The sequence below is a fragment of the Lichenostomus cassidix genome, chromosome 14 (assembly GCF_008360975.1).
Source record: "Lichenostomus cassidix isolate B80296 chromosome 14, HeHo_3.0, whole genome shotgun sequence".
Classification (NCBI taxonomy): domain Eukaryota; kingdom Metazoa; phylum Chordata; class Aves; order Passeriformes; family Meliphagidae; genus Lichenostomus; species Lichenostomus cassidix.
This window is the reverse complement of record NC_139495.1, coordinates 4,082,631-4,103,884: the sequence shown is the minus strand read 5'-3', so window position 1 is coordinate 4,103,884 and position 21,254 is coordinate 4,082,631. Positions and strand designations below refer to the sequence as shown.

At 42.2% G+C, this 21,254-nt stretch overlaps 2 protein-coding genes across 3 annotated transcripts in view; one reads left to right on the top strand and one right to left on the bottom strand.

The window, feature by feature from the left end:
• The window catches only part of BRAT1 (BRCA1 associated ATM activator 1), a 211,404-nt gene that overhangs the window by 112,284 nt on the left and 77,866 nt on the right, over nucleotides 1-21,254 (top strand). The gene's annotated exons all lie outside the window — the stretch shown is intronic.
• Nucleotides 1-21,254, bottom strand: part of CARD11 (caspase recruitment domain family member 11) — a 45,107-nt gene that overhangs the window by 11,076 nt on the left and 12,777 nt on the right. For both annotated transcript variants that reach the window (XM_085074528.1, XM_085074527.1), the window contains 11 exons: nucleotides 12,091-12,303; nucleotides 11,344-11,481; nucleotides 10,391-10,716; nucleotides 9,957-10,136; nucleotides 7,917-8,069; nucleotides 7,700-7,825; nucleotides 7,013-7,210; nucleotides 6,333-6,512; nucleotides 5,246-5,300; nucleotides 3,929-4,038; nucleotides 2,679-2,782 (listed from right to left, as the gene is read on the bottom strand). In XM_085074528.1, the coding sequence (XP_084930654.1) occupies nucleotides 2,679-2,782; nucleotides 3,929-4,038; nucleotides 5,246-5,300; nucleotides 6,333-6,512; nucleotides 7,013-7,210; nucleotides 7,700-7,825; nucleotides 7,917-8,069; nucleotides 9,957-10,136; nucleotides 10,391-10,716; nucleotides 11,344-11,481; nucleotides 12,091-12,303 (1,783 nt within the window). The remainder of the gene's footprint in view (nucleotides 1-2,678; nucleotides 2,783-3,928; nucleotides 4,039-5,245; nucleotides 5,301-6,332; nucleotides 6,513-7,012; nucleotides 7,211-7,699; nucleotides 7,826-7,916; nucleotides 8,070-9,956; nucleotides 10,137-10,390; nucleotides 10,717-11,343; nucleotides 11,482-12,090; nucleotides 12,304-21,254) is intronic.

Here is a 21,254-nt window from a genome sequence, read left to right as displayed (position 1 = left end):
AAAACAAAACATGAGATAATGGAAGAGAGAGAGAGAGAGAGAGAGAGAGAGAAAGCCGAACACTTTCCAGCTTTCAGCAGATTTCATTATGTTCTGAAGGAGGAACTTCTGTGAAAAAGGAAGATGTTGGAGGTGTTGCATCAAGCAATGGCACTGCTGCTGCTGCAAAAAAAGTTGCAAAAAAAAAGGCAAGTAACATCCTTGAGGATGTTAGGGAAGATACAGAAAAGGGCAGGAAGACGTGTCAGCCAACATGGGAAGCATGGGAAGCAGCAAGAAGGTTCAGAAGGAAGAATTGCCAACAGCAGTGAGTGAATGAAGGTTTTGCTGAAGACAAAAGGAAGCTGCTGACTGATGGGCTCATGTGTGACTCACACCACACTTGGTTCAGAAAAGAGATAAAGGGCTGCACAGTGCCTGCTGTGCAAACACTGCACCATGGGGGTTTTCCATGAGAGAGCAAAAAGCCAGAAGTTCACTGATGGACAGAGTGAATGCAAGGGAAGTTACTGAGGTGCAGCAGTACAGGAGCAATTTATCTGCTTGACTTAAAGCACTTGAAGCATTTTATAGCAGTTTAAAGGTACCTCGCGTGGCTACTCAGGTCCCTGCAGCACAGAACGGCAAAGTGCTCCAGGCTTTTGCACAGAACTGCCACAGCTCTGCCGCCAGTGCATCTCCCAGTGACACTACTCTTCCTGGTAAAGGTGACTAGGTTGGTTGGCCTTAAAACCACTCAAAATTCACTAAAATTCTGCTCTTACAGGGGTACCAGGGCTGTCCAGCCAAGTGATCTGTCAGCTTCTCTAGGCAGACTTCATTAAAGTATGTTCTTTGGTTGCAAAGCTGTTTAAATAACAGCTTGTTGTTTTTCCCATTCAGAATGATTTGTAGGTCTCCTGTGGAGCTGATATTCCTTATATTTGGCTTCAGCTGAGGGTGAATTTTTGTAGCCAGGCTGCAGAGAATCAGCTATTTTTACAACATGCATAAGCAGGGAAATAATGTACCTTTTCCTACATTAAATGATGATCTCACCTTTTTTTTTTTCACACAAATTAAGATGAGATGAACTGTGAAACCTGCAACTTGGCTTGCAAACAGCAATTATTCTGGATTATGTTCACAAATAAGTTACAAAAATTTATCATGCTAATTATAAAGTTATAAACTACAGTGAACTTCTGAGCAGGCTCTTGAGACTTGACTTCAGTGATTATCAGCTCAACAAAGTAAGCCCACATTCAGACCTTGTTCCTGGATACTTTTTCTTTCCACATGAAGAATATCTAATATGACGGAAAAATTCAGATTTCAGTACAACTCAGTCTTCCAATGCCTTAACACATGGAATAGAATACAGTCAGAGTTACAGTGAAATAAGTCCACAAGATGAATAATCTCCATGTAATCTCTACTGTGTTCTGTAATACACTGCAAATATTGAAAAGTTCAGGCAAGCCAAAGGCTTCTCAAGCACCTGAAGCACAAAACATTCAAATCATTAATAAAAAGCCTTTTCTCCATCTTGAATTAATACAACACACTTTAAAAAGGGACTTGGAGGACAATGTAGGAGAAGATAAGGGAGACTAAAATAAACACTGCTTAAATCCTCAGCAGCCTAGAAAATTATGTGGGAGAACCAGCTGAGGATGTCCTCAGTGGAAAGCTGTCTTGCAAAGCTGCCCAGAGAGAGAGGCAGAAGTCGCAGTCTGCCCACGATCAGAGAGTTTTGAAAAACATAAAAATCTGAATAAAGCTCTAATAAAGATTAGATATAAAAATAGATCTAATAAAGATCTAAACCCTACAAATATATTGCTTTCTTCTAAATTGGCCTGCTTTGTTCTTTTCTCCTTCTGCTTGGCACCATTAGGGAATGTATTTGTGTCTCCTGATACTTCTGATGCAGACACTGATGCTATTGAACCACACCAACACAGCATGTCTGAGTATCACATTGCAAAAAACCTTTTAGAAAAGGGGTCAGTGCCCTTTAGGGAACTGTGAGGCAGGAGAGGTCTCTCTCCTTCCTGCCACCAACTTCCCACTCACCAGCTGATGTGATTTCACTGCCAGGGGAAGTCCACAGGGCCCTGACCCCACAGAAGTGGAAGCTGCAGCAGAAGGTGAAGCCAAGGGCAAAGCCTCTTTCTTCCCTCTGTGCTCTGCTGAGATACAGAGCCTGAGCCTGACAAAAACCACCTCCCTCCTCCACTTCTCCCTTCCATTCCTCACAAACGTGCAAGCAGCTCTGCTCTCCTTTGACAGCTCAGAGAGCAGAAAGGGGGGCTTTGAGAGAAGGGGAAAGAAAAGGGACTCATGGACAGCACAGAGCTCAGGAATAAAAACTGAAGCTGGATCAGTCTATGAAGGTAGAGCACTTTCTTCAATGGCATCAGTGCCGAGTCATTCCAGTCCTGTTTCTGTTTCTGTTTCTGTCCATTAAAAATCAGTGCTGCAGTGGTATCACTGTGTCATTCATCCTGGCTGAACTGTCAGACACTCCTGAGCAGTTTGGACAAAGTGTGGGATGAAGGGCTGCAGCCTTGAGAAGTCAAAGTTAATCCTGCTGCCTTCTAGAGGCTCTTCAGGCAGACACAGACACAAGGCCTTCTGCAGCCCTTTTCACCTTGTCCTGGAGCCAGCAGGTCCGAGGCAGGCTGGTGACCCACCTGCAGTGAGGGGTGTCCTCTTTGCAGCGCCGCACGATGGAATCGTTCCCGGGAGGCTCAGGAGTGGTCGACATGATGCTGTCGTTGCGATTCCGCAGGGTTTGCTTTGAACGAGAAACCAAAAGGTTATCTGGCTGAAATGTGCTCCCACTTCTGAGTCACAGCAGCATTAGGTACTGTGCACTGGTGGTACTCTGCACTGAGGAGCACACACAGAAAAAGAAGTTGATTCTAGCTGTGCAGAATGCAAGAGCACTCGTATATTGCAGAGTTTTAGCACAAGGCACAGCTTGTGTACTGGCACTGCACCTTCTCCTGTGACCACATAACTGCCTGATTTACAAAGCCATTGTAACTTTACCCTTGATGTGTGGTGTGTGTGTTGCACAGCTGACATAGGAAGAGGAGGATGAAAAGCAATATGTGTACTTATATATATATATGTATACTTGGAATGAGGAAGAAAAATACAGATCTTCATATATTAAATAATTAATCTTCCAGTACACTGGAAACTAAACCCTGAATTGCACTAGAGGGAAGACAGTATAAGTCATCTAAACATCCAACAGATATTCCAAAAAATATTCCTAACCCAGCTAAGCTTATTACAAGTGGCAGCAAGTTCTCTCCTGGCTATTCTTGAGTATAATTTTAATTTCCTGGGGGCAGCATTTTTCACGGTGTTCTAGAAAGATGTTTTGTTCTTTGTTATTAACACTCTGCAAGAGCACTCTCTCTATCTGCCTGTCCTGCTGTGTCAGTGCTCACATATGTATAATGGAATATCTACCTTGGAAGATTATGGGGATACAGCAAGCAGGGAAGAAATGGTTTGACTATGGTATGCAGAAATTTCCAACTGTGATCTGCACCCCTTTCCTCACTCGCTGTTACTTATAGACAGGAAAAGCATTATAGAACTCAAAAAACCCTTAAAATTTTCTTAGATAAGTTACAAAGCAGCTTTTAAAGCAAATCTCTTTCTTCTAACAGTAAATGTTAAGTGGCATAAGGAGACAGCAAGAGGTCATAAATACCTTTGAAATATCTTTAAATAAACATAAACCAATTCTGTGATTTTGGGAAAGGCTAATAACATAGTTCTAACAAAATGCTGGTAAAAGGATTAAGGGAACTTCTGACAAGAGCCTTGAATGTGATCACAGCTGGGATTCTGGGGAAGTGCTAATGCTGAGCTGTGAGAGTTCTGAAGCACATTAGGAGAGACAGGCAAGGGGCATCCTTACGATCTTGGTGACTTCACAGCTGCTGATGGAGTTGCTGATGGACACAGAGGAACTCGTGTCTGTGCGGCCAGTGCTGCCCTCGGCCCCATCGTCATCCTGTGCTCTGACTGCTGCACTCGCAGGGACACAGGGAAACACAAGGAGAAAACACACCAGAGAAAAGGATGTCAGAGCATTTCCAGGGCACAGTCTTTCACAGATGTGCCAACACACTTATATTCTGTTTCCATTTCAGCTGACCTTGTACTGGACAGGGGCCCTGGACACACTCCTGCCCTGCAGCTCTGGCTCCAGTCCCTTCCCCAGCAGTTCCCAACAAAGCACAGAAATTCCTACACCTCTGCACAGATTCCTACCCACTTTGTCTCTCAACTCTGTTCTGGACATTTTTAATAGATCTATGAATTACATTCTTTAATTTGATAAATTAAAGAAGGATTGTTTCATTAATTCATGTTTTAATTTCACCACCTGAATCTGGCAGTCTGCAAGGTTGGCTCATTGAATTACACTTTTTTACAACAAAAAACTTACAAGATCCCTCTGCAGCCCCAGGTAACACACAGTGAATGGGGACTCCTTCCCTTCCTCAGCCCCTCTGATTTGTACTACTGCTGCACGTTGCCTGATAGCAAAGCTGCTGTTTGCCATGGAATACCTTGGAACAGGAGCTGTGTTTCCCATGGTATTTTGTACAACACTGTCACACACAACTGAAGGAAGTGCTGTCTATGATGGAGTTTGGTTCAGGGATAGTGTTACACAAATAAGAGGAGTTAGGAGTAGCTCAAACATGAGTTTACAGCAACAAATTTGGTAACTTGGCAGCTGGCTGGGGCGTGGGTCAATCCCCCTCTCCCAGCCTTTGCAATGCTTTAGATTTAAAATTAATTCCCTTTTGCTGAAGGACAAAAGAACTCATTAGACAATCACTAGATTAGGGCCTTTTCAGCTTGAATGATTTTTCCAACAGCAAAAAGAAAATGGTATAATGATTTTTAGTACAGATGTTGCACAAATGACTTTACAATTTTTGTACACTAGAAGGAAAATTGAGTAAACAGAAAATCTAGGTAAGCTATGGGATGTACATCATGTACCTGTGGAGGTATCTTTGGATGGAGTGGACAATGAAGTAGAACACTTGCCTGCTTTAAATGATTGCATTGGTAACTGTGAGAGAAACAGGTTTTTTTACTGACTTGGACTTAGTTAAGAATTTCCCTGGTTGGCATATTTGTTAAAACAACTTAAAGAGATTAAGTGAAAGAGACAAAGCAATGGAAAAGGAATAAGGACATCGGTGCTCTTTCTGACCTTGAAACTCTGATGTTTTGTTCATGCTGACAGGGGATTTAGCTCTTGGACTTATCTAAAAGAAAGAGGACAAAAATGAGCACAAATGCAGAATATTTGCCACATGCTGTAAACCAGATATTTTCACCACCTTTTTTCACTGTTATGTTGTAATATATTTGACCTCCTTTAAACAACAGGACCCAAAATTTAGAAGATATTTAGGCATCTAAATACCACAGCAGTGAAGGAGGGTTAGCTACCTGACTACTTTTGAATTTCTGGCCCAAATGCACTGCAATTTGCAGATTATTCTGAGAAAACAAAGAGACAAAAGGTGAAGTGGGTGCCTTGGGACTGGTTTCAGGCAGCTGGTAATACAACAGGCATCCTTTTGGAGTGTGCAATGTGAAAAATGCAGCTCTATTGCCATAAGTAATAATGACAGTCAGAGCTCAGAAAGGTTATGAAGGGCACAGAGAATTCAAATGCAGATGAAAGGAAAGAGAACCTCAAAAGCCCGAATGTTAGATTTTTGTGGGGTCTTTTTTACAATTCATGAATACAGCATCAGATAATAGCTGTGTGAATGGAGCTAGTCAGGGAAATCATGAACCTACCTCATGCTACCCCTTCCTGTTAGGGGTGAGGAAATTGCCATAATTTAATTCCAAATTAGATAGTTAATTTTGCTCTAGATTTTGTCCATTTCTTTCTATTTTTCCTTCCTGCTGCTGAGAGCTTTTCCACCAATGCTTCGTTTTTCACCTTCAGTGTGTGTTGGACCTCAGGCATTATGTCATTTTTTTTCCCACTAATGTTAAGGAGGCCAAGAATCAATTTATTGACAACGCTTCAAGAATGTGAATGAACAGCAGAAGCAAGAGGAAAACAAAAAATGGGGAGAAGGGACAGAAAACAGTCTATGAAGCCTGATTAGATCTGCAAGATGCAAATCACCACAGGGCAAAAACTGACAGCTCACTATCATAGACAAATCTATTCTTATCTTTGCAGCACTTTCAGAGGAGCAGCCACAACATGTGTTATGCCTGATATTTCTAACAGTCCTCGCTCTGTATCATTCCAGCCTCATATTCACACACACCTGGATCCCCTTTAGGTTCACTCTTCTCTTGAGACGAACTTGATCAGGCAAGAAGAATTTGTTGTCTTCTGGAGAGTCTTCAGAAGTGGAGGAGTCATCAGCTTCCTGACCATTGGCTTTTGGGCCAGAAGTCCCAAAGGCCTGGGAGATAACGGTAATGGGAAGGTTCCGTGGCAAACTCTAAGGATCACAAGGGAACACTTTACTTCTGAGACCAGTTTGGTACAACTCATGACCTCCCTTTAGAGTAATCTGATTGAACCCATTGCGACTCCTGTGCTTCAGAAGCTCATGCAGAATGTGGCTCCAGACCCAATCAGTAATTTGGATTGAGATTTGTGGGGATTTCTGTTCACTGACTAAATTCCGTTTCACTCATGTTCCTAAAAAATATTTGTAGTTTCTACCCCAGTGTGGAAAATAACTGGTTTTCTGCATTTCTTTCCCTTCCATTTAAAATCAAGCTGTGGAATGGCAGCCTTTGGGAAGCCATGATAGATAACTTGAACCACACTATAGCAAAGAATTCACAATTCTGACATGACATTTAGTAGGAGAAAATTATTTTGTTCAGTTAATTCACAGAAAGAATTTTAAAAGTCTCTTCTCCCTTCCACATTAAAACATTTTCAAAAGAAAGTCTTAAAAAAAAGGATGATGTCTGTCTTGCTCAGCCCTACCTGGTCGAGGAAGTTGTTGTCCTTGGAGAGGCGCCGCAGTTTGCACTCCAGGTTGACGATGCACGCTTCCTTCCGCACCACCTCGATCCGCAGCTCGTCGTTCCTCTCCTCCAGCTCCCGGATCTGCTTCCTGTATTTATCCTTCTCAATCAGACAGTGGGAATACTGGGTCTGAGCCTCGTCACGCGAGCGGAAAGCCTGCGGTGGGGACAAGAAACCTCTTTGGCACCTGGGCACCAGAGTTTCCTCCTGCTGGTGTTGTTTGTGAGGTGTTGGCAGTGGGGATTTCAGAACTGGTGCCCAGCCACCCATTCACGCAGCAATCAGGGCCAGGATGTGCCACAGCAGCACCATTAAAAATTATGATGATGAGGGTGGTTCATGTACAGCTCCCTCTGGGTTGGTGGGAAAATGTCCCGGAGTGCAAATGGGGTGACTTGACACTGACATAAAGCCTTGCAGGAGCTGTTGTTAAGATCCTGGTCCTGCCTGCCAGATGCTACACTGTGGAAACAACCCAATATTATCCCGTGTTTAATGACTGCAATGCAAATCCCAACAAGTAATTCTTTTAACTGCTTATTTTATAATGGTATTTTGGGCCCAATTACCCACAATTCCCCAAAGTGACACAGAGGAGATAGAGGCTTTTGCTATTGATTTTCCCCCACTCTAACTCTGAGATACCTGGTCTCGCTCCTTTTCCACCTCTTCCAGCTGTATCATCACAGTGTTCATGCGGTGCTTGTACATATCACAGTCCTTTCCTAGTGTTGAGCACTTTAACTCCAAATCTTCTTTCTCCTCAAGATACTGGAAATGACACACTGTTAACCACCACTGACTGCTCTCAGGGGCATTTTGGGCTCTAGACATTCCATCTCTCTACACTTCCATTTCTCACCTTGTCTCTCAAGTCCTCCACGTGACGAATCTCCTCCTGGAGATTAAAGATCTTGTTGACCAGCTCATGACGATCCTCCAGTGCTTCCTTACGGTCATGTTCCAGAATATCCAAAATGGCTTTGTCTGAATCTGGCAAACCCCTCTTGTCAGCCTGAGGAAAGACATTTTTAAGAGCCAGGCCAGAGAAACAGAAAATAGTATTGCAGGGAGAAAAGTATCAGAGACAGCAACAAGCAAGAGGAATAGCAAATGAACAAGGTACTGCAATGGGAAAGCAGGAGAAGAGATGGACATTTGTTCATATTTTAAAGCAGTGTCAAGAAAAGATGAATAAAGTCTGTCTTGCTGTCAGAATAGTCTGATGAAGGAACTGTTTTACTGGTCTATTGTACTGGCTGTAATTTGATCCGGTTTGGATGCAGTGACAATTCTTCACTCCAAGCCCTGCATTCAAAACTCTTTTCTATTAATCAGCTCTCACTGAGCACAAAAATCACCCTTTTCCAAAGCAGGGCCTAAGAAAATATTCAAGGGAATTTTTAAGGCATGCACAGGCTTTGCAGGGCTGTGCTCAGAGAATATTAAGCATGCCTGGAATACCTTGTACCACTGCTTCATTTTCTACACTGTCCAGCAATATAATTTCTTTCAGATTTAAAATCAACAGGATTACCAAAGCAGGTTCCAATACATAATTGCCATCCAAAATTAACCATTAACCATAAATGGAAGATTGAAAAAAGCATAAAATGCCAGCAAGGAATATGCATATTTATTTTTGAAATACCTAGACTAAGAGAGAGATTTCAGGGACATTTTGGTTATCCCATATTTCTAAGCATACCTAAGCATTTCTAAACCAAACCGGTTTAAGTTTGTTTATACTTTTGCTTAGGAGAATTTAAATCCTATTTTTAGAAATTTCTCTGTTCCTTTAAGTGCTACAAGACCATTTCAAACAATATAAGAGATCCTATGGATCAGAACTCCCAGAACCTTCTATCCTACAATCTTTTTTCAACCTTTGGATTGGATTTGTGTTAGAACTAAGAATCATTAGGCACTGCTAGAGGCTATAGCCATTTCTGAAAGGCCTTCTATTGATAATTTTAAAGTGTCATTTTAAAATGCCACAAGCCTTTTCCAACAAAGTGCTAAGTCCTCTCACAGATATCCTAATATTTGGCTGAGCTCTTCACAGAGGAGCCCTAAATGTGATGCACATCATTTCTTTTCCCCTCCTGCCCAAACACAGGTTAGTGAAGCTCCCTGTGCAAGTTACAGCAGAGTTCTACAGGGCACCTGGTGCTTAGTGACCACTCAAGTACAGGAACCTTTATTACCCTCTGCTTCATTAAAACCTTCTGGCAAAGATGTGATGACAGCCTAACATAAGGTACATAGAGCCACTGTCAGAAATTTCTGGGTTGGCTGTTTAACACAGCCTTGTAGTGACAGGCTGGTACAATGTTCAGCAATTAAACACTGCACTCCTGGAAGAGCCAATTTCTCATGTACACTTGATTTTTTAGAGCACTATTTTTGTTGAACTCCTCCTCATGCATGTGTCTTTACAGGGAGCACTACAGACAGCTGGGAGCTGTACAACCAGCCTGCTGTTTGCCCAAACTTTGCACTTCTGCTGGTTGTGGCTTTGCAGGGAGAGGTTTCAGCCAACACTTCCTGCACTGTAGGAGTATGTGTGAGTCTGAGGTGAGGAGCAGCAGCAGAGACCACACCACCTCCTCTTGTCCATGGGCACCAGTTTCCCTGTTATACACTCAACCCCCTGGGTCTCACTGAAAACACATGGCAGCTGCCACCACTCTGCCAGCCCCTTCCAGACACGCAGATCCCGAAGGGCAGCCTCCAAGGCAGGCTGTGAGGAGATGTGGGATATGTGAGATAGGATGGGAGGGGAGTGTACGGATGCCTGGAGGCAAGGAGGGGTCCAAGCCTGCTGAATCCATCCTCTGGGTAAGCAGGAGGAGTAAGCTGAAGTGTCACGGATTTTAAAGGCAGCAATCTGCTTTTATACCTGAATGATGGACTGTAACTCCTGGATTTTAGTCCTCATCATCTCGTTTTCCCGCTCCAGCTCCAGAACCTGTTCCTTTTTGGGTCGATTTTCAATATCATTTTTCAGCTTCAAAGACTGGTTCCTCTCCAGCTTGCACTCCTCTTCCACCTTGTTCAAGCGATGCTTCAGCTGGTCAATCTAGAGCAGCCAGGAAGCAGTGGAAAGGAGAAAGAGGAGATGAAGGGAATCCCTCCTAGCTCTGACATTTAGCACTCTGAAAAAACTCACATTTCCAGGTGAAAATATAGGTGGAAAAAAATAGCTTAAACTCTGAATGTTAACAAGGAGTAGCAAATGAGAGCTCTACACCTTTGTGCTGTCTCATTTTCCCAGATGCCACTGGCACCTCCATTGCTGCTCCTGACTAAAGCACCCCAGAGCATTTATCTCACCTCTAACTGCAGGTCTCGGCTCCTTATCACGGCCATGCTCTTCTCGTCGCTCAGCTGGGCATATCTCATGGCCAGATTGTAGTTCTCATCTTTCACCTTGACCAGCTCATCGTTGTAGTTGTTCCTCTCCTCCTTCATCTTGTTGTATCTCTCCTGGAAGGTCAGCAGCTCTATCTTGTTCAGCTTCAGCTGCTTTCTCTCATCCTCCAGCTGGCGGGACTTTGCCAGGAGCTCACAGCGCTGCATGTCTTTTGCCTTCACTTGCTGCTGAAGCTTGATGATCTCATTCATTAGGAAATGGGTAAGGCCTTCATGTCCTTCCTCCACTGGAAATGTTTGAACAGCTTATCAATGTCTAGTGAAGTACCTTATTTAAGTTACTTTATTAATAAGTAGGATCAACAGAACTCAGTAAGAAACAAATGGTCCAGAATATGTACAGAGGTGCAGAATTTGCACAAATTGATGCACAGCTGTATCTCTAACTGTGAACAGCACAAATATTACATAGCACACTGTATATTGTGATATCAGAATCACAATATACACACATACAACTTGTCTGGATAGAAGATGAAGTCTTTACATTTGTCTTGTTTCGGCTGAGCCTGTGGAAATAGCACAACCTTTGTAAAATGAATCTGTACAAGTACAATTAATCTGAACGCTTCAAATGTGCTGCACATGTGTAGGTCATCAGTGTAATTTAGCCCACTGCTCCAGTATAGCTTCTCTGGAGATTTCTGCTAATGCCTATCATTCCATTTGAAGATCTTCAGCTTCATTCAGACAGCTGGGATGTCTCTTTGCTTTATACATTACCTACTGCATTTTGCTTTGAAGGGGACTGAAAAGCATGTTACAACAAGATTAGCTTTTAGCCTGAAAAAACCAAGCCAGTCTTCCAGATAGTCCTTACTTCAACAGGCTCCTTTGTGATTGATTCTACTCACCCACAATAGTGGAAAATCTCCGGGTAGGTTCTTTCCCTGTCACCAGTTTGTAGAGCTCAGGGTAGTAAAACTCCAGGCTCTCCAAGAACACCACGTAGCCCCTCTGGCCCTTGGTGTGGAGGATGTCCAGCAGTCGGCCTGGGTACACACAGCAGAGAGGTGACACATCAGCCCCATCAGCAGCATGAGCAAATACCACATCCCTGAAGTCAGATGTGCCTAAGGTTCATCTCTGCCACAGAAATGAGCTGTGCAAAATCTGGCTGATTAACTGAGATCAGCTGAGTCCATAAAGAAATGCCACCTATTCTACAGGTTTGTGCTGATCATTATTCTGAAGCAGTGTGGGCAAATTGGTCTCTGGAACAGAAATTTCAAAGGACAAGTTATTCAGTGCAGCCTTTACCAGGCAAGGATGCAGATCCTTCAGTGACAAATCACGAGGTACTGCAAGACAGCTGAAAAGCTGCTCCTGGAATGGCACTGGCTGCTGCTTGTGTTAACTGAAATATTTGCTAAGGCTTTGATGGGAATTTGAACCCCACGACCTCCAGTCTGAACAGCACCAGAAAGAGTCTTTGTTATCAAAATAGCAGCAGCAGAATCCCCCCTTGCTTTAAACCTCCTGTAAATAAGATATAGGGTTTCCATCTGATAAGCTGTAACTTGATACAGGCTCCCTCCAGATTTAGCAAAGCAAAGCTGCTCAGACAGGGATGCAGATGGAGCCATTGACCAAATAATTACCTGCTCTGTTAATTTTGGAGGGCAGCATAAGGGAGTTGAGCACCTCATCCTCGTCCTGCTCATCGATGACTTTGCACTGCCGTAAGTAGGGGGTGAGTTTGGCTGGGTTGATGTAGCGGCTCAGCATGTGCCGATTGCACTCCACATTCTCCCACAAAGCCTCCTCCTCATCCTTCAGTGTCTCCAGGCAGTCATCCATCTCTGGCTCTGCTCCTGAACAAGGGAGACAATTGGCAAATGAACACCGAGCAGGACAGCTTCAATCCTGGTACTTTGTGCTTCCATGTCAGATGGGATGAGCTCAGAACCACTCCTGACTAATGCTGGATTTGCCCAATATTGAAGCTGTTTGAAGTGCAGCCTGTCCACAGCTCATCAGGGAAATGGCAGTTCACAGAAGTGCTACCTTGAGCATATGAACTATTGCTCATGGCTCTCCAATGATGGATCTGCACTCAGCCAACTCCACCAATGTCTCTACAAGTCACAGGATGCCTCTGCTCAACAGGGGCAATAGCAAAGGGCACGGTGCAAGGCAAGAAGGGAATCAACCTGCAGAGCTCAGAGCAAAGACAAATACTGGCTGCAGGCAATGAAGGCTTTCATCCTCACCTCCTCTGCTGCTCTCAGCTGTACTGATGTGAACCTGCACAGATGTGATGAGCCAGCACCTCTACATGGCTGCACACAAGAATAGTCAAGTCAGGTGTGTGTCTGCAGCTGGCTGTGGATGGACTGAGGGGTGTGAGTGAAGCTACCTGAGAGCCCAGAGCTTGCCTTTCCCTGCAGGAGGGGAGAGGTGACAGCATTGTACCACTGCAGTCTGAAAATGTTCTTGACTCATGCAAATGTTGTCACATGGTTTCTTGAGTGCTTGCAAAGCAATTTCCTGCCAGCTCCTAATTTGTACCCACCTCATTAGAGAAGGTTACATGGCAGGCTACAGCGAGGCAAGATAACTTGTACTGTAGTTAAAACTAAAGAAACGTTGTTAAAAAAAATCTTTCCTTCTTTATTTTGTAATAAACATTAACCTTTCAACTAGTACTATTTTTGCATTCTAGCTTTCACAGGACCTTGTGATCCAGGTGGCACGTGGAACATAAGCTGCTATTTCAAGTTCAGAGACCCTGGTGGAAGAAGAATATGCAATTCTTGCATCATATGAGATGAGAGCTGTGCTTTATGAGGCTTTGCTGGTAATCAGTAACCAAAGACCTCAAAAGCAACATGTTGTTTTTCTCAGCTTCCAGCTTTAGGAACTGGGGAGCAGCCTGTGTTACACAGAGCATCCCTGGGCAAAAGCTGCTCATAAACTGCATAGCCAAGGGCTATTAATTCCTCATTTTGAAAACTAAAGCCAAAAGTGCTAATCTGCTAAATAATGTGTTTGTCAGTGTTCTCACATAATGAAATACAGAATATTCCTACAAAAATAATGCATGCTCTCTGCTTGATGCTTTTAAAACTTTCACAATTTGTCAAAAATCTTAGTCTGGGTTTCAATATCTCTATGAGAAAAATCTGGATGGTTCTGCACAGTATGGACAAGTTAAGGGAGTATTGCCAGGGGCTTTGTTCTTCTCCTGTACTCCTGCAGAGTTCTTTTCTTTGCAGTTTCACATGCTAGGAGCCACTTATTCCACATTTGCTTTGATGCTTGCATGTGGATTCATTACTCCAATGACTGCTATTACATATTTTGGGAGAGACAACAGTCCTCAGAGGGCCAGGAAGACCAGGGAAGCTCAATGGGATCCAGAATGATGGGGGGAAGGCAGTAGTTAGGGGAAAAATCTCCCTGATCTTATGAACTCCACACTGGCTTATGTGTGGCAAAAATGGCACTGCAGCAATGAGGAGAATAAAGGTAAAACAATAGAGAAAAAAGCTTTACAAATCAGGTTGCAGTGGGAGGAATGCTAAAGGGGAAAGAGCTTCATCTGAAGTCCTCACACATTCTCATGAACCTTACTCTCCACCACTTATTCTGGAAGTAACTGCATTTCACTTCAAAGGTGAATTTAACAAACGCTACATAATTGGAGAAGCTGGACTTTGGGGAGTAGAAGGCAGCGAAGTGGAAGGTCACACAGTCCCTAGTCAGCTCACAGCCACAGCCATCTCCTGCAGCTGAAAAAAGGAGAGGCCCTTTAATTTCTGGGAGCATACCAGGGATGGACCTCAGAGTGCAAAAGAAGCACTTGCCTGAATTTCATAAAATGCAAGATATCTTGTAATCTGCTGCGCTGAACCAGAAATTATTGCACACTGTCAGCAGTTCCCTCAGGACATTAGTAAGGGATTTCTCCACTAAATGATTCAAAGAAGAGTTCACTCATCAGCGTAATTCTCAACATGGATATGCTTTTTTTTTTTTACCTGACATTAAAAAAAATCTTTATCAAGCAGTCCCCTGTGTATGGGCATAATGCATTGATAGTGTGATTTTGGGGATATAATGTTTAATGGGAAAATAGTAAGTATATTGCACGAGTGGCTAAGAATTTTAAGAAGAGATTTCTGGTAGCAAACTCCTGCTGAACACAGCCTATTATCAGGAGCAAGCCCTGAGAAATGACATTTAGTGGAGTGGTCCTTCACTACCATGAAGGAACGTCAGGCTCTCCCTTTTGCTTTCTTCTGTGGAATTCCACCTGGGAAATGCCAGAAGCACAGCTGAGCTCTGTCCTAACTCCCTGTGCTGTCTGTGGGCTGCCAGGGATGTCTAACAGGTACCACTCCCCTTAGTGAAGTTGAGGAGTTGCCTTTGCTGTGTTTCTTTAGCCAGAGCATAACCCCCATGGAGCTCTAGTGTCCTGTGGAGCTGTTCCAGAGAAAATAGCAAGGAACAGCTGATATTAGTGCAGAACCCCTCCTACTGAGCAAGTTATTCTTTGATTTAGTATTTAATATAATGTTGAATAGGAAAAAAAAATGCTTGCCATTGGTTGAAATTTTGGTGTGCTGGTCAAAAACCCTGATGTAACAACTGAAACTCAGTGGGAAACCAATAAAGGTCTTGTATTACTGGCTTTAATTTTAGAAGTTTTTTAGCAGTACATGCATTTTCTAGGCATTTCATAGCCCTTATTCCCTGCTTCTGTGCTTCCTTCCTATTATGCTATTGCAGAAAAATTGTTTTCACTTATTAAATTAAAAATGACAGATTTAAAATGTTTTCAAATGTGTAATCACTTATTTAATCTGATCTTTATTACCATTATCTACTTTGTGATTCCAACACCTCTTGAGCTGAAAACTAACACATCCAGGAGTTGTGATATGTCCTAGGAATACTATGGCATCCATTATAAATCACAGGTGTGAAGTCACAGACTTGGACTGGCTTCAACAGACATTAGGCAAAAAGAAATAAGAAATCACCACAGCAGTTAAAAAATTGCTCTCCTGCTGCTCCTTTCAGTAGTTAGTATACAAAATAGCTTTTAACTGCTGGAGAGCTTAATCCAGTAATAATCTCAGCTAGTTCCATCTATTTCAAAGATCTCTGTAGACGCAGACAAATAAAGGAGAGAATCCCTTTTTACATTAAAAGGAACACTCTGCTCCCCTTGTCTCCTTTTCTCTCTCAGGGATCATCCTTCTGCTGGCTGCTGCACACAAATGAATCGTTCTGTATGTTTGCTGTTTTTCTTGTGGTGTATTTTTCAGCTGAACAAATCACCTTGCAGTTAAAGCTGCTCTCTGTTCTCACTCAGACTCCACACTCTCATATGTCAGTGACACTCTCCACTGATCAAGGGAATAAAGCCTGCAGGCTTCAGACCCAGGGGTTCTATAAAGTGCTCATCACCAGGTCACATCTAAAGCTTCATTTTTGTTTTTTGTGCTTTGTTTGATGATGGTGCAGAAATTAACCCTTCAGCTGTTTAATTATCTGCATCCCTGTGCTCTCAATTCCTGCCAGCCTGTCAATACTCAGGAATTGCCATGTAGTCGACTGCAAATGCAGCTTTCAGCTCAGGTCTCTGATTTCCTGATATCCTTTTTGTGAGATATGAAAAAAGGGTTTTGTCTTCACACTGAGAAGTAGAAGAAAGTTTATTTTGGAGGAGGCAATCTATTGTAATGTGTTGGATTTCTGCATTTGTCACAGATGTTCGCAGACTGGCAGTATTTAAAAAGAAACCACAGCACACAAAATGTTTCGCATATTATAAGTTAATAAGAACAGAATTTTGTGATAAACACTAGGTATGAAAGAATTACACTTACTCACCATAGTTTAAACAAAAAGTAAAGATGAAAACAACGTCCTAAAATTGTGTATCTAATTATCCTCAACATTCTGAAGGTGTTGTTCTACATCCTCTCTCTCTGCACATCTCCAGATTCCGTGGGGCAATGTCTTTTCTCCCTGCAGTTTGTACAGTACCTCACATGACAAAGTGTAACAACTGGGTGATTTTCTCAAAAGCTGCTTGTGTGGATATGTGCAGATTTGCAATATCAGAGAACCACAAAACCACAAAGGGATTTAGAGCTATTTTTACTTTTAGAGGAAAGTCACAGTTTAAAGTGTGATAAGGAAATTATATTCCTTTGCTTAAGGACAGGAGAGCTCTGTGTGCCCTCCAGGCTTTCTGAAATGCTGAATACCAGCAGTTTCCAATTATGTTGGCTGCTCTCTGGATGGTCTGTGGTACTGAAAACCACTTTTAAAAGGCTTAAACATTGATAAAGAAGACTAAATTTGCTTACCTATCCTTGCAATTTTTTTTCGATACAGATGTCCAAATCCAGACTCCCAAAGGAGATGAGACAGTGTCTTCATCCGCCTTTGAGAATTTGCACTTTATATCCATTCTTTCTACCTCAGTGTCCCCAATTGAAAACAAGGCTGGCAATGGGGATGTTTATGAGAAGGCAGGACTTGTTAATTAGTGACTGCAAAGCACATGGAACCACTGAGATGGAAAGTCCCCAGAAAAAATATTTATTATTAGTGCAGTTTTATTGCTTCAGACTTTTCAGGCCTCAGAACACTTTCTGAAGGCAGCAGCTCTGCTGAGTGGGCTGGGCTGTATTTCTGTTTTGGGCCATAGTGATGCACATGAAAAGAACCATTCTATGTATTTCAGAGCCCCTTCTTTATACAAGAGATTCAACCAGCTTACTTATTGCAACAAAATATAAAGGAAAAAAAATAGAATAAGAGATACCAAAGTAATGGAAGAGCAGGAAGCTTTAAACACAAAATAGGATTATTTTTGCACAAAAATGTCCTATTCAATTCAATTGAGTCAATCTTCCTGTTCCACACAGCCTACAAAAGAAACCCCAAACAACAGCAGACCTGCAAGGCTTCAGGGAGGTAAAGCTAGATCTTCAGCAGCTAACATGAGAAATACTCCCATTTTCTGAACAGAAGAGAGGGAGAAGGAAGCAAACCAAACTCCCCAGCTGGTTCAGAGAGCTCTGGAGGCATTTCACCTGGCTTCAGAAGAGAGAAAGAAAATTTCCCTTCATTTTCATAACTATAAGCTCAACAACCAAGTGAGAGAAAAAGAAATTAAGAATTCTATCATGTTACTCTCATTCAGTACTTCTCCCCTCTCAAAAAAACCCCAAAACCCAACAAACCAAACAAAGAAATAAATCAGAGATTTATGTCTTATCACCATTCCTTTCCTAACAGAAGGGAGTCAGAAGAATTAGTACTCTTGGAACTCTCTTCAATTATCGCTTTCTTTGTCTTTATTTACTTTCTGAAGAACAGATCCATATAAAACTCCTTCTCAGGAAAAAAAAAGAAAGGGTAACTCATATATAAAGCATGGATCAATTACTGGTGTTGTCAGTCAGGACACCCAACAGTTTGCCTAGAACGACCTAAGCCAGCAAACACCATGTGCAACAAAGGCAAGTTTTCAATATTGCAGGATCATATTGCCTAAGAGCTGAGCAATGAATGAACTGAATTCCACACTTACTACACTGAGCTTTTGTGTGGTTTGAAATTGCAAATTAAATTCTATACCATTCCTACCACTTTCTGGAGGAAAACACTATTTACACATTAAGAATGTTATTTTGCCCAATGCAATATTGTTGAAAAGACCCCAATCAGTGCAGCAACACAGGATCCTGTAATGATACCTATTTCATAAAAGGCTGAGATCTGTGCTTTCCCATTTCACATCCCACCTGCTAGCAGTATCTGCTCTACTCTTCCTCAAGTCTGGCAGCTCTAGAGGCTCTGAGCTCCCATCACCTGACCTCACAGGAAGGAAATGACTCATTTTGCTCAATGGCCAACTGACAGCAGCTTGTGTTGCCTCGAACATGCAGCATCCAATCAGCTTTGCTTGTAGAACACACATTATTGATAATAAACAAAGACAATGGAAAAATCCTCCTCTGCAAATGGCTTAAATGATGTTTTGACAACTGTCATTTTTCTGTGTGTCACTGTTTCCTACAATGAGGCTGCTTCCAGCTCTGGCAGGAACCCACAGTTTAAGCACCATTGAGAGAGGAGTAAATTTTGTGGGTGGGTTCATCTGACCATTCTGAATTAGGCATGAATTTAGAAATCCAGTTCCTCTCTGGTGAATGGAAAATGCTCTGTTCAAAACACTTAATTCAATCATTTTATACTTCCACCTTGCAATGCTCTCCAAAGATTGGTTTCCAGCCACTCCCAATCATTTGGGATCCCTCTGGGGTCCATGGAGTGAGATTTGTCCTCCCGATGTCAAGATCTACACTGGAGATTAGATGGGTATTATTCTGTTTTCATACATTGTTTGAGAATCTGATACCCAGGTTTCAGAAACTGTCAGTGCTGCCATTATCCAGTGCTGATATATGTAAAAGTAAATGAGAAATGCAAGATATGAACGAGAGATGCAGAAAAAAAGGTGAAGAGAGCAGAGAGAGAGAGATGAGATTTGAGGGTGAAAAATGGTGAGGTAAAGGGAAAAGGAAATACAAAAAAGGGAACAGGAAAAGAAAAAGAAAGCTAGAGAAAGAGGAACTCAACAGAATGAAAGTGAGGGACAGAAGTGCGACAGAGATGAGAACAGGAAAGGCCTTTCTAAAAGCGAAGGCACGGAATGTGGGGTGTAAAGAAAAGAAAGGAACAAACAGGAAAGGACCTTCTACAGATCCTGAAACATTAGAAATCAGCGTTACTTCTGAGAATGCAAATCAAGATAATGGCAGAGTAATTAAAATAAATAATTTACCACAGGACTTTAGTGCATCTATTTTAAAGGATTTGCAAAGTAGCAACAGAGAGCTGAGTGCCTGACATTTAATAAATGCTTTAATCTACACATGCTCCGTCCTGCTCTGCATGGTGATGAGGAGGGCAGCAGAGATTGCTGTGCTAACCCAGTACAAATATGTTTATATAGCTGCCCTTCTGTTCTGGAGCATCAGCTACTGACACAAGCATTTCCTTTCAACTAAAGTGTGCTAAAAGCCAAGATCTAAGAAAGAAGCTGTCGTCCTCAGGCTGCTGAGGCTCATGAGAATGCTGGTCCAACAATTGCCTCTGAAGTCATTACTGGGTCCCAGGTTAATTTTTTCTTTAGATTGACTCACTTTGTTTTTACAATTGATAATGAGATTCTCACCAGCTCAGGAGGAGGAGGAGGAGGCACAGCTGGGGGCAAGTCCTGTGTGTTTAGGAGGAGTCCTGAATTAAAAATTCAAGCTGCCCAAAGATACAATTGGCTTTGATGACAGTAAATGTGTGCTTGAATTACAAACCCCAGCACATTCTTTGGTACAGAGAGCCAGTGTTTGTGAGGGATTTCCAGAGACTGAGCCACACAAGAACCTGGTAAGGACAAAGGTTCATTAACTGGTACATATGAAACCCGCACAGCCGTGGCACAGACAGCCTGATTCTTATCAGTGTTGTTACCATTTCACTTCTATTAATACAAGTCACATCAGGAACAGAGAAAGAATTGTAGCTCTGCCAAACAAAACTGCTACTTAGTCTGTTTCTTGAAAAAATTGTCACTTTCTACAAACTCTTACATTACAGAAGTTTAAAAAAAATAACAGAGAAGATCTTCCATCCAGTTAGATAATGACCCTCTGTAGGTGATCCTCTCATCTCCAGGCAGTCAAAGGAAAATGCAGAATGTGCTTGAGGAGAGGACTGCACTCAGTTAAGCAATCTCCAAATTCAGAAACAACTGACAGTAAATGTGTCAGCCATTCTTAAAACAGAAAAGGTCACACTCCAGTCTTGAATACTGTCAGATCATCTCACTGTAATTCGCCATGGCCCAGAAAAGTTTGAAAACAGTATTTCATATAGCAGGCTTTATAGCATGGTAGGAAAATAATAGCTTTACCCGAACCCTCCCTCCTTGAGCTTTACCCAAACACCCCCTACTTGAGCTTAAACGGCTCCCACCAGACAGGATTGATTTCCCCTATTTCTCATTCCTACCCAAGGGTAATTAGGGTCAGATTTTCTAAGAGCACAGGTAGTATTTAGGCATCAAAATAAATAGCCAGATTTTTGCAAGCCTTGCCTCGGAGGGTGGGATAAGATGGTCTTATGAATCGCAGGGTTGCTGAGTGTTAAGTGCTTTTTAAAATCAGGACTTCTGTACCCACTTAAATTGAAGGTGAGTGCTTTCAAAAATCCTCTCACAACTGGAACATTCTTCAAATTCTAAGTGTTGGGAAAATGGGCCTTTAAAGCTTTGTGAGGTGCTAATTTTTACATGAATAGGGAACTGCTCTCTATAGCACCCATAAATCTGCCTGGCAGCAGTATTTAAGTAGTTCTGGTTCTCTAGTGTTGTATAAACTTTCTAGCAGTGCACATTCCATGGGGAAGAGGGCAGATGCTGTGTGTCAGTGCTTACCTGAGTTAATTCCAACCCTTCTGAAGCTGTGAAATAAACATTTTGCTAGCTAACAGGTGATGACAAACACTGCTGATGCATCAATCTCTTTTCAGCATATTGTTTCCAGCCATAACTGAGATTTTAAGAATTAAATGAAATTTTAAGCTTTGAACCCTCTGAGACATAATAAAAGAAGGGTTCTTTCTACATGACTAACAGTATTTTTTTCTATGAGGTACCAAAACAAATTTATTTTTCTTATGCTCAAAAGCTAATACAGTGTAGAAACTGTATGAGGTTTTAGATTAGACTCTCCTT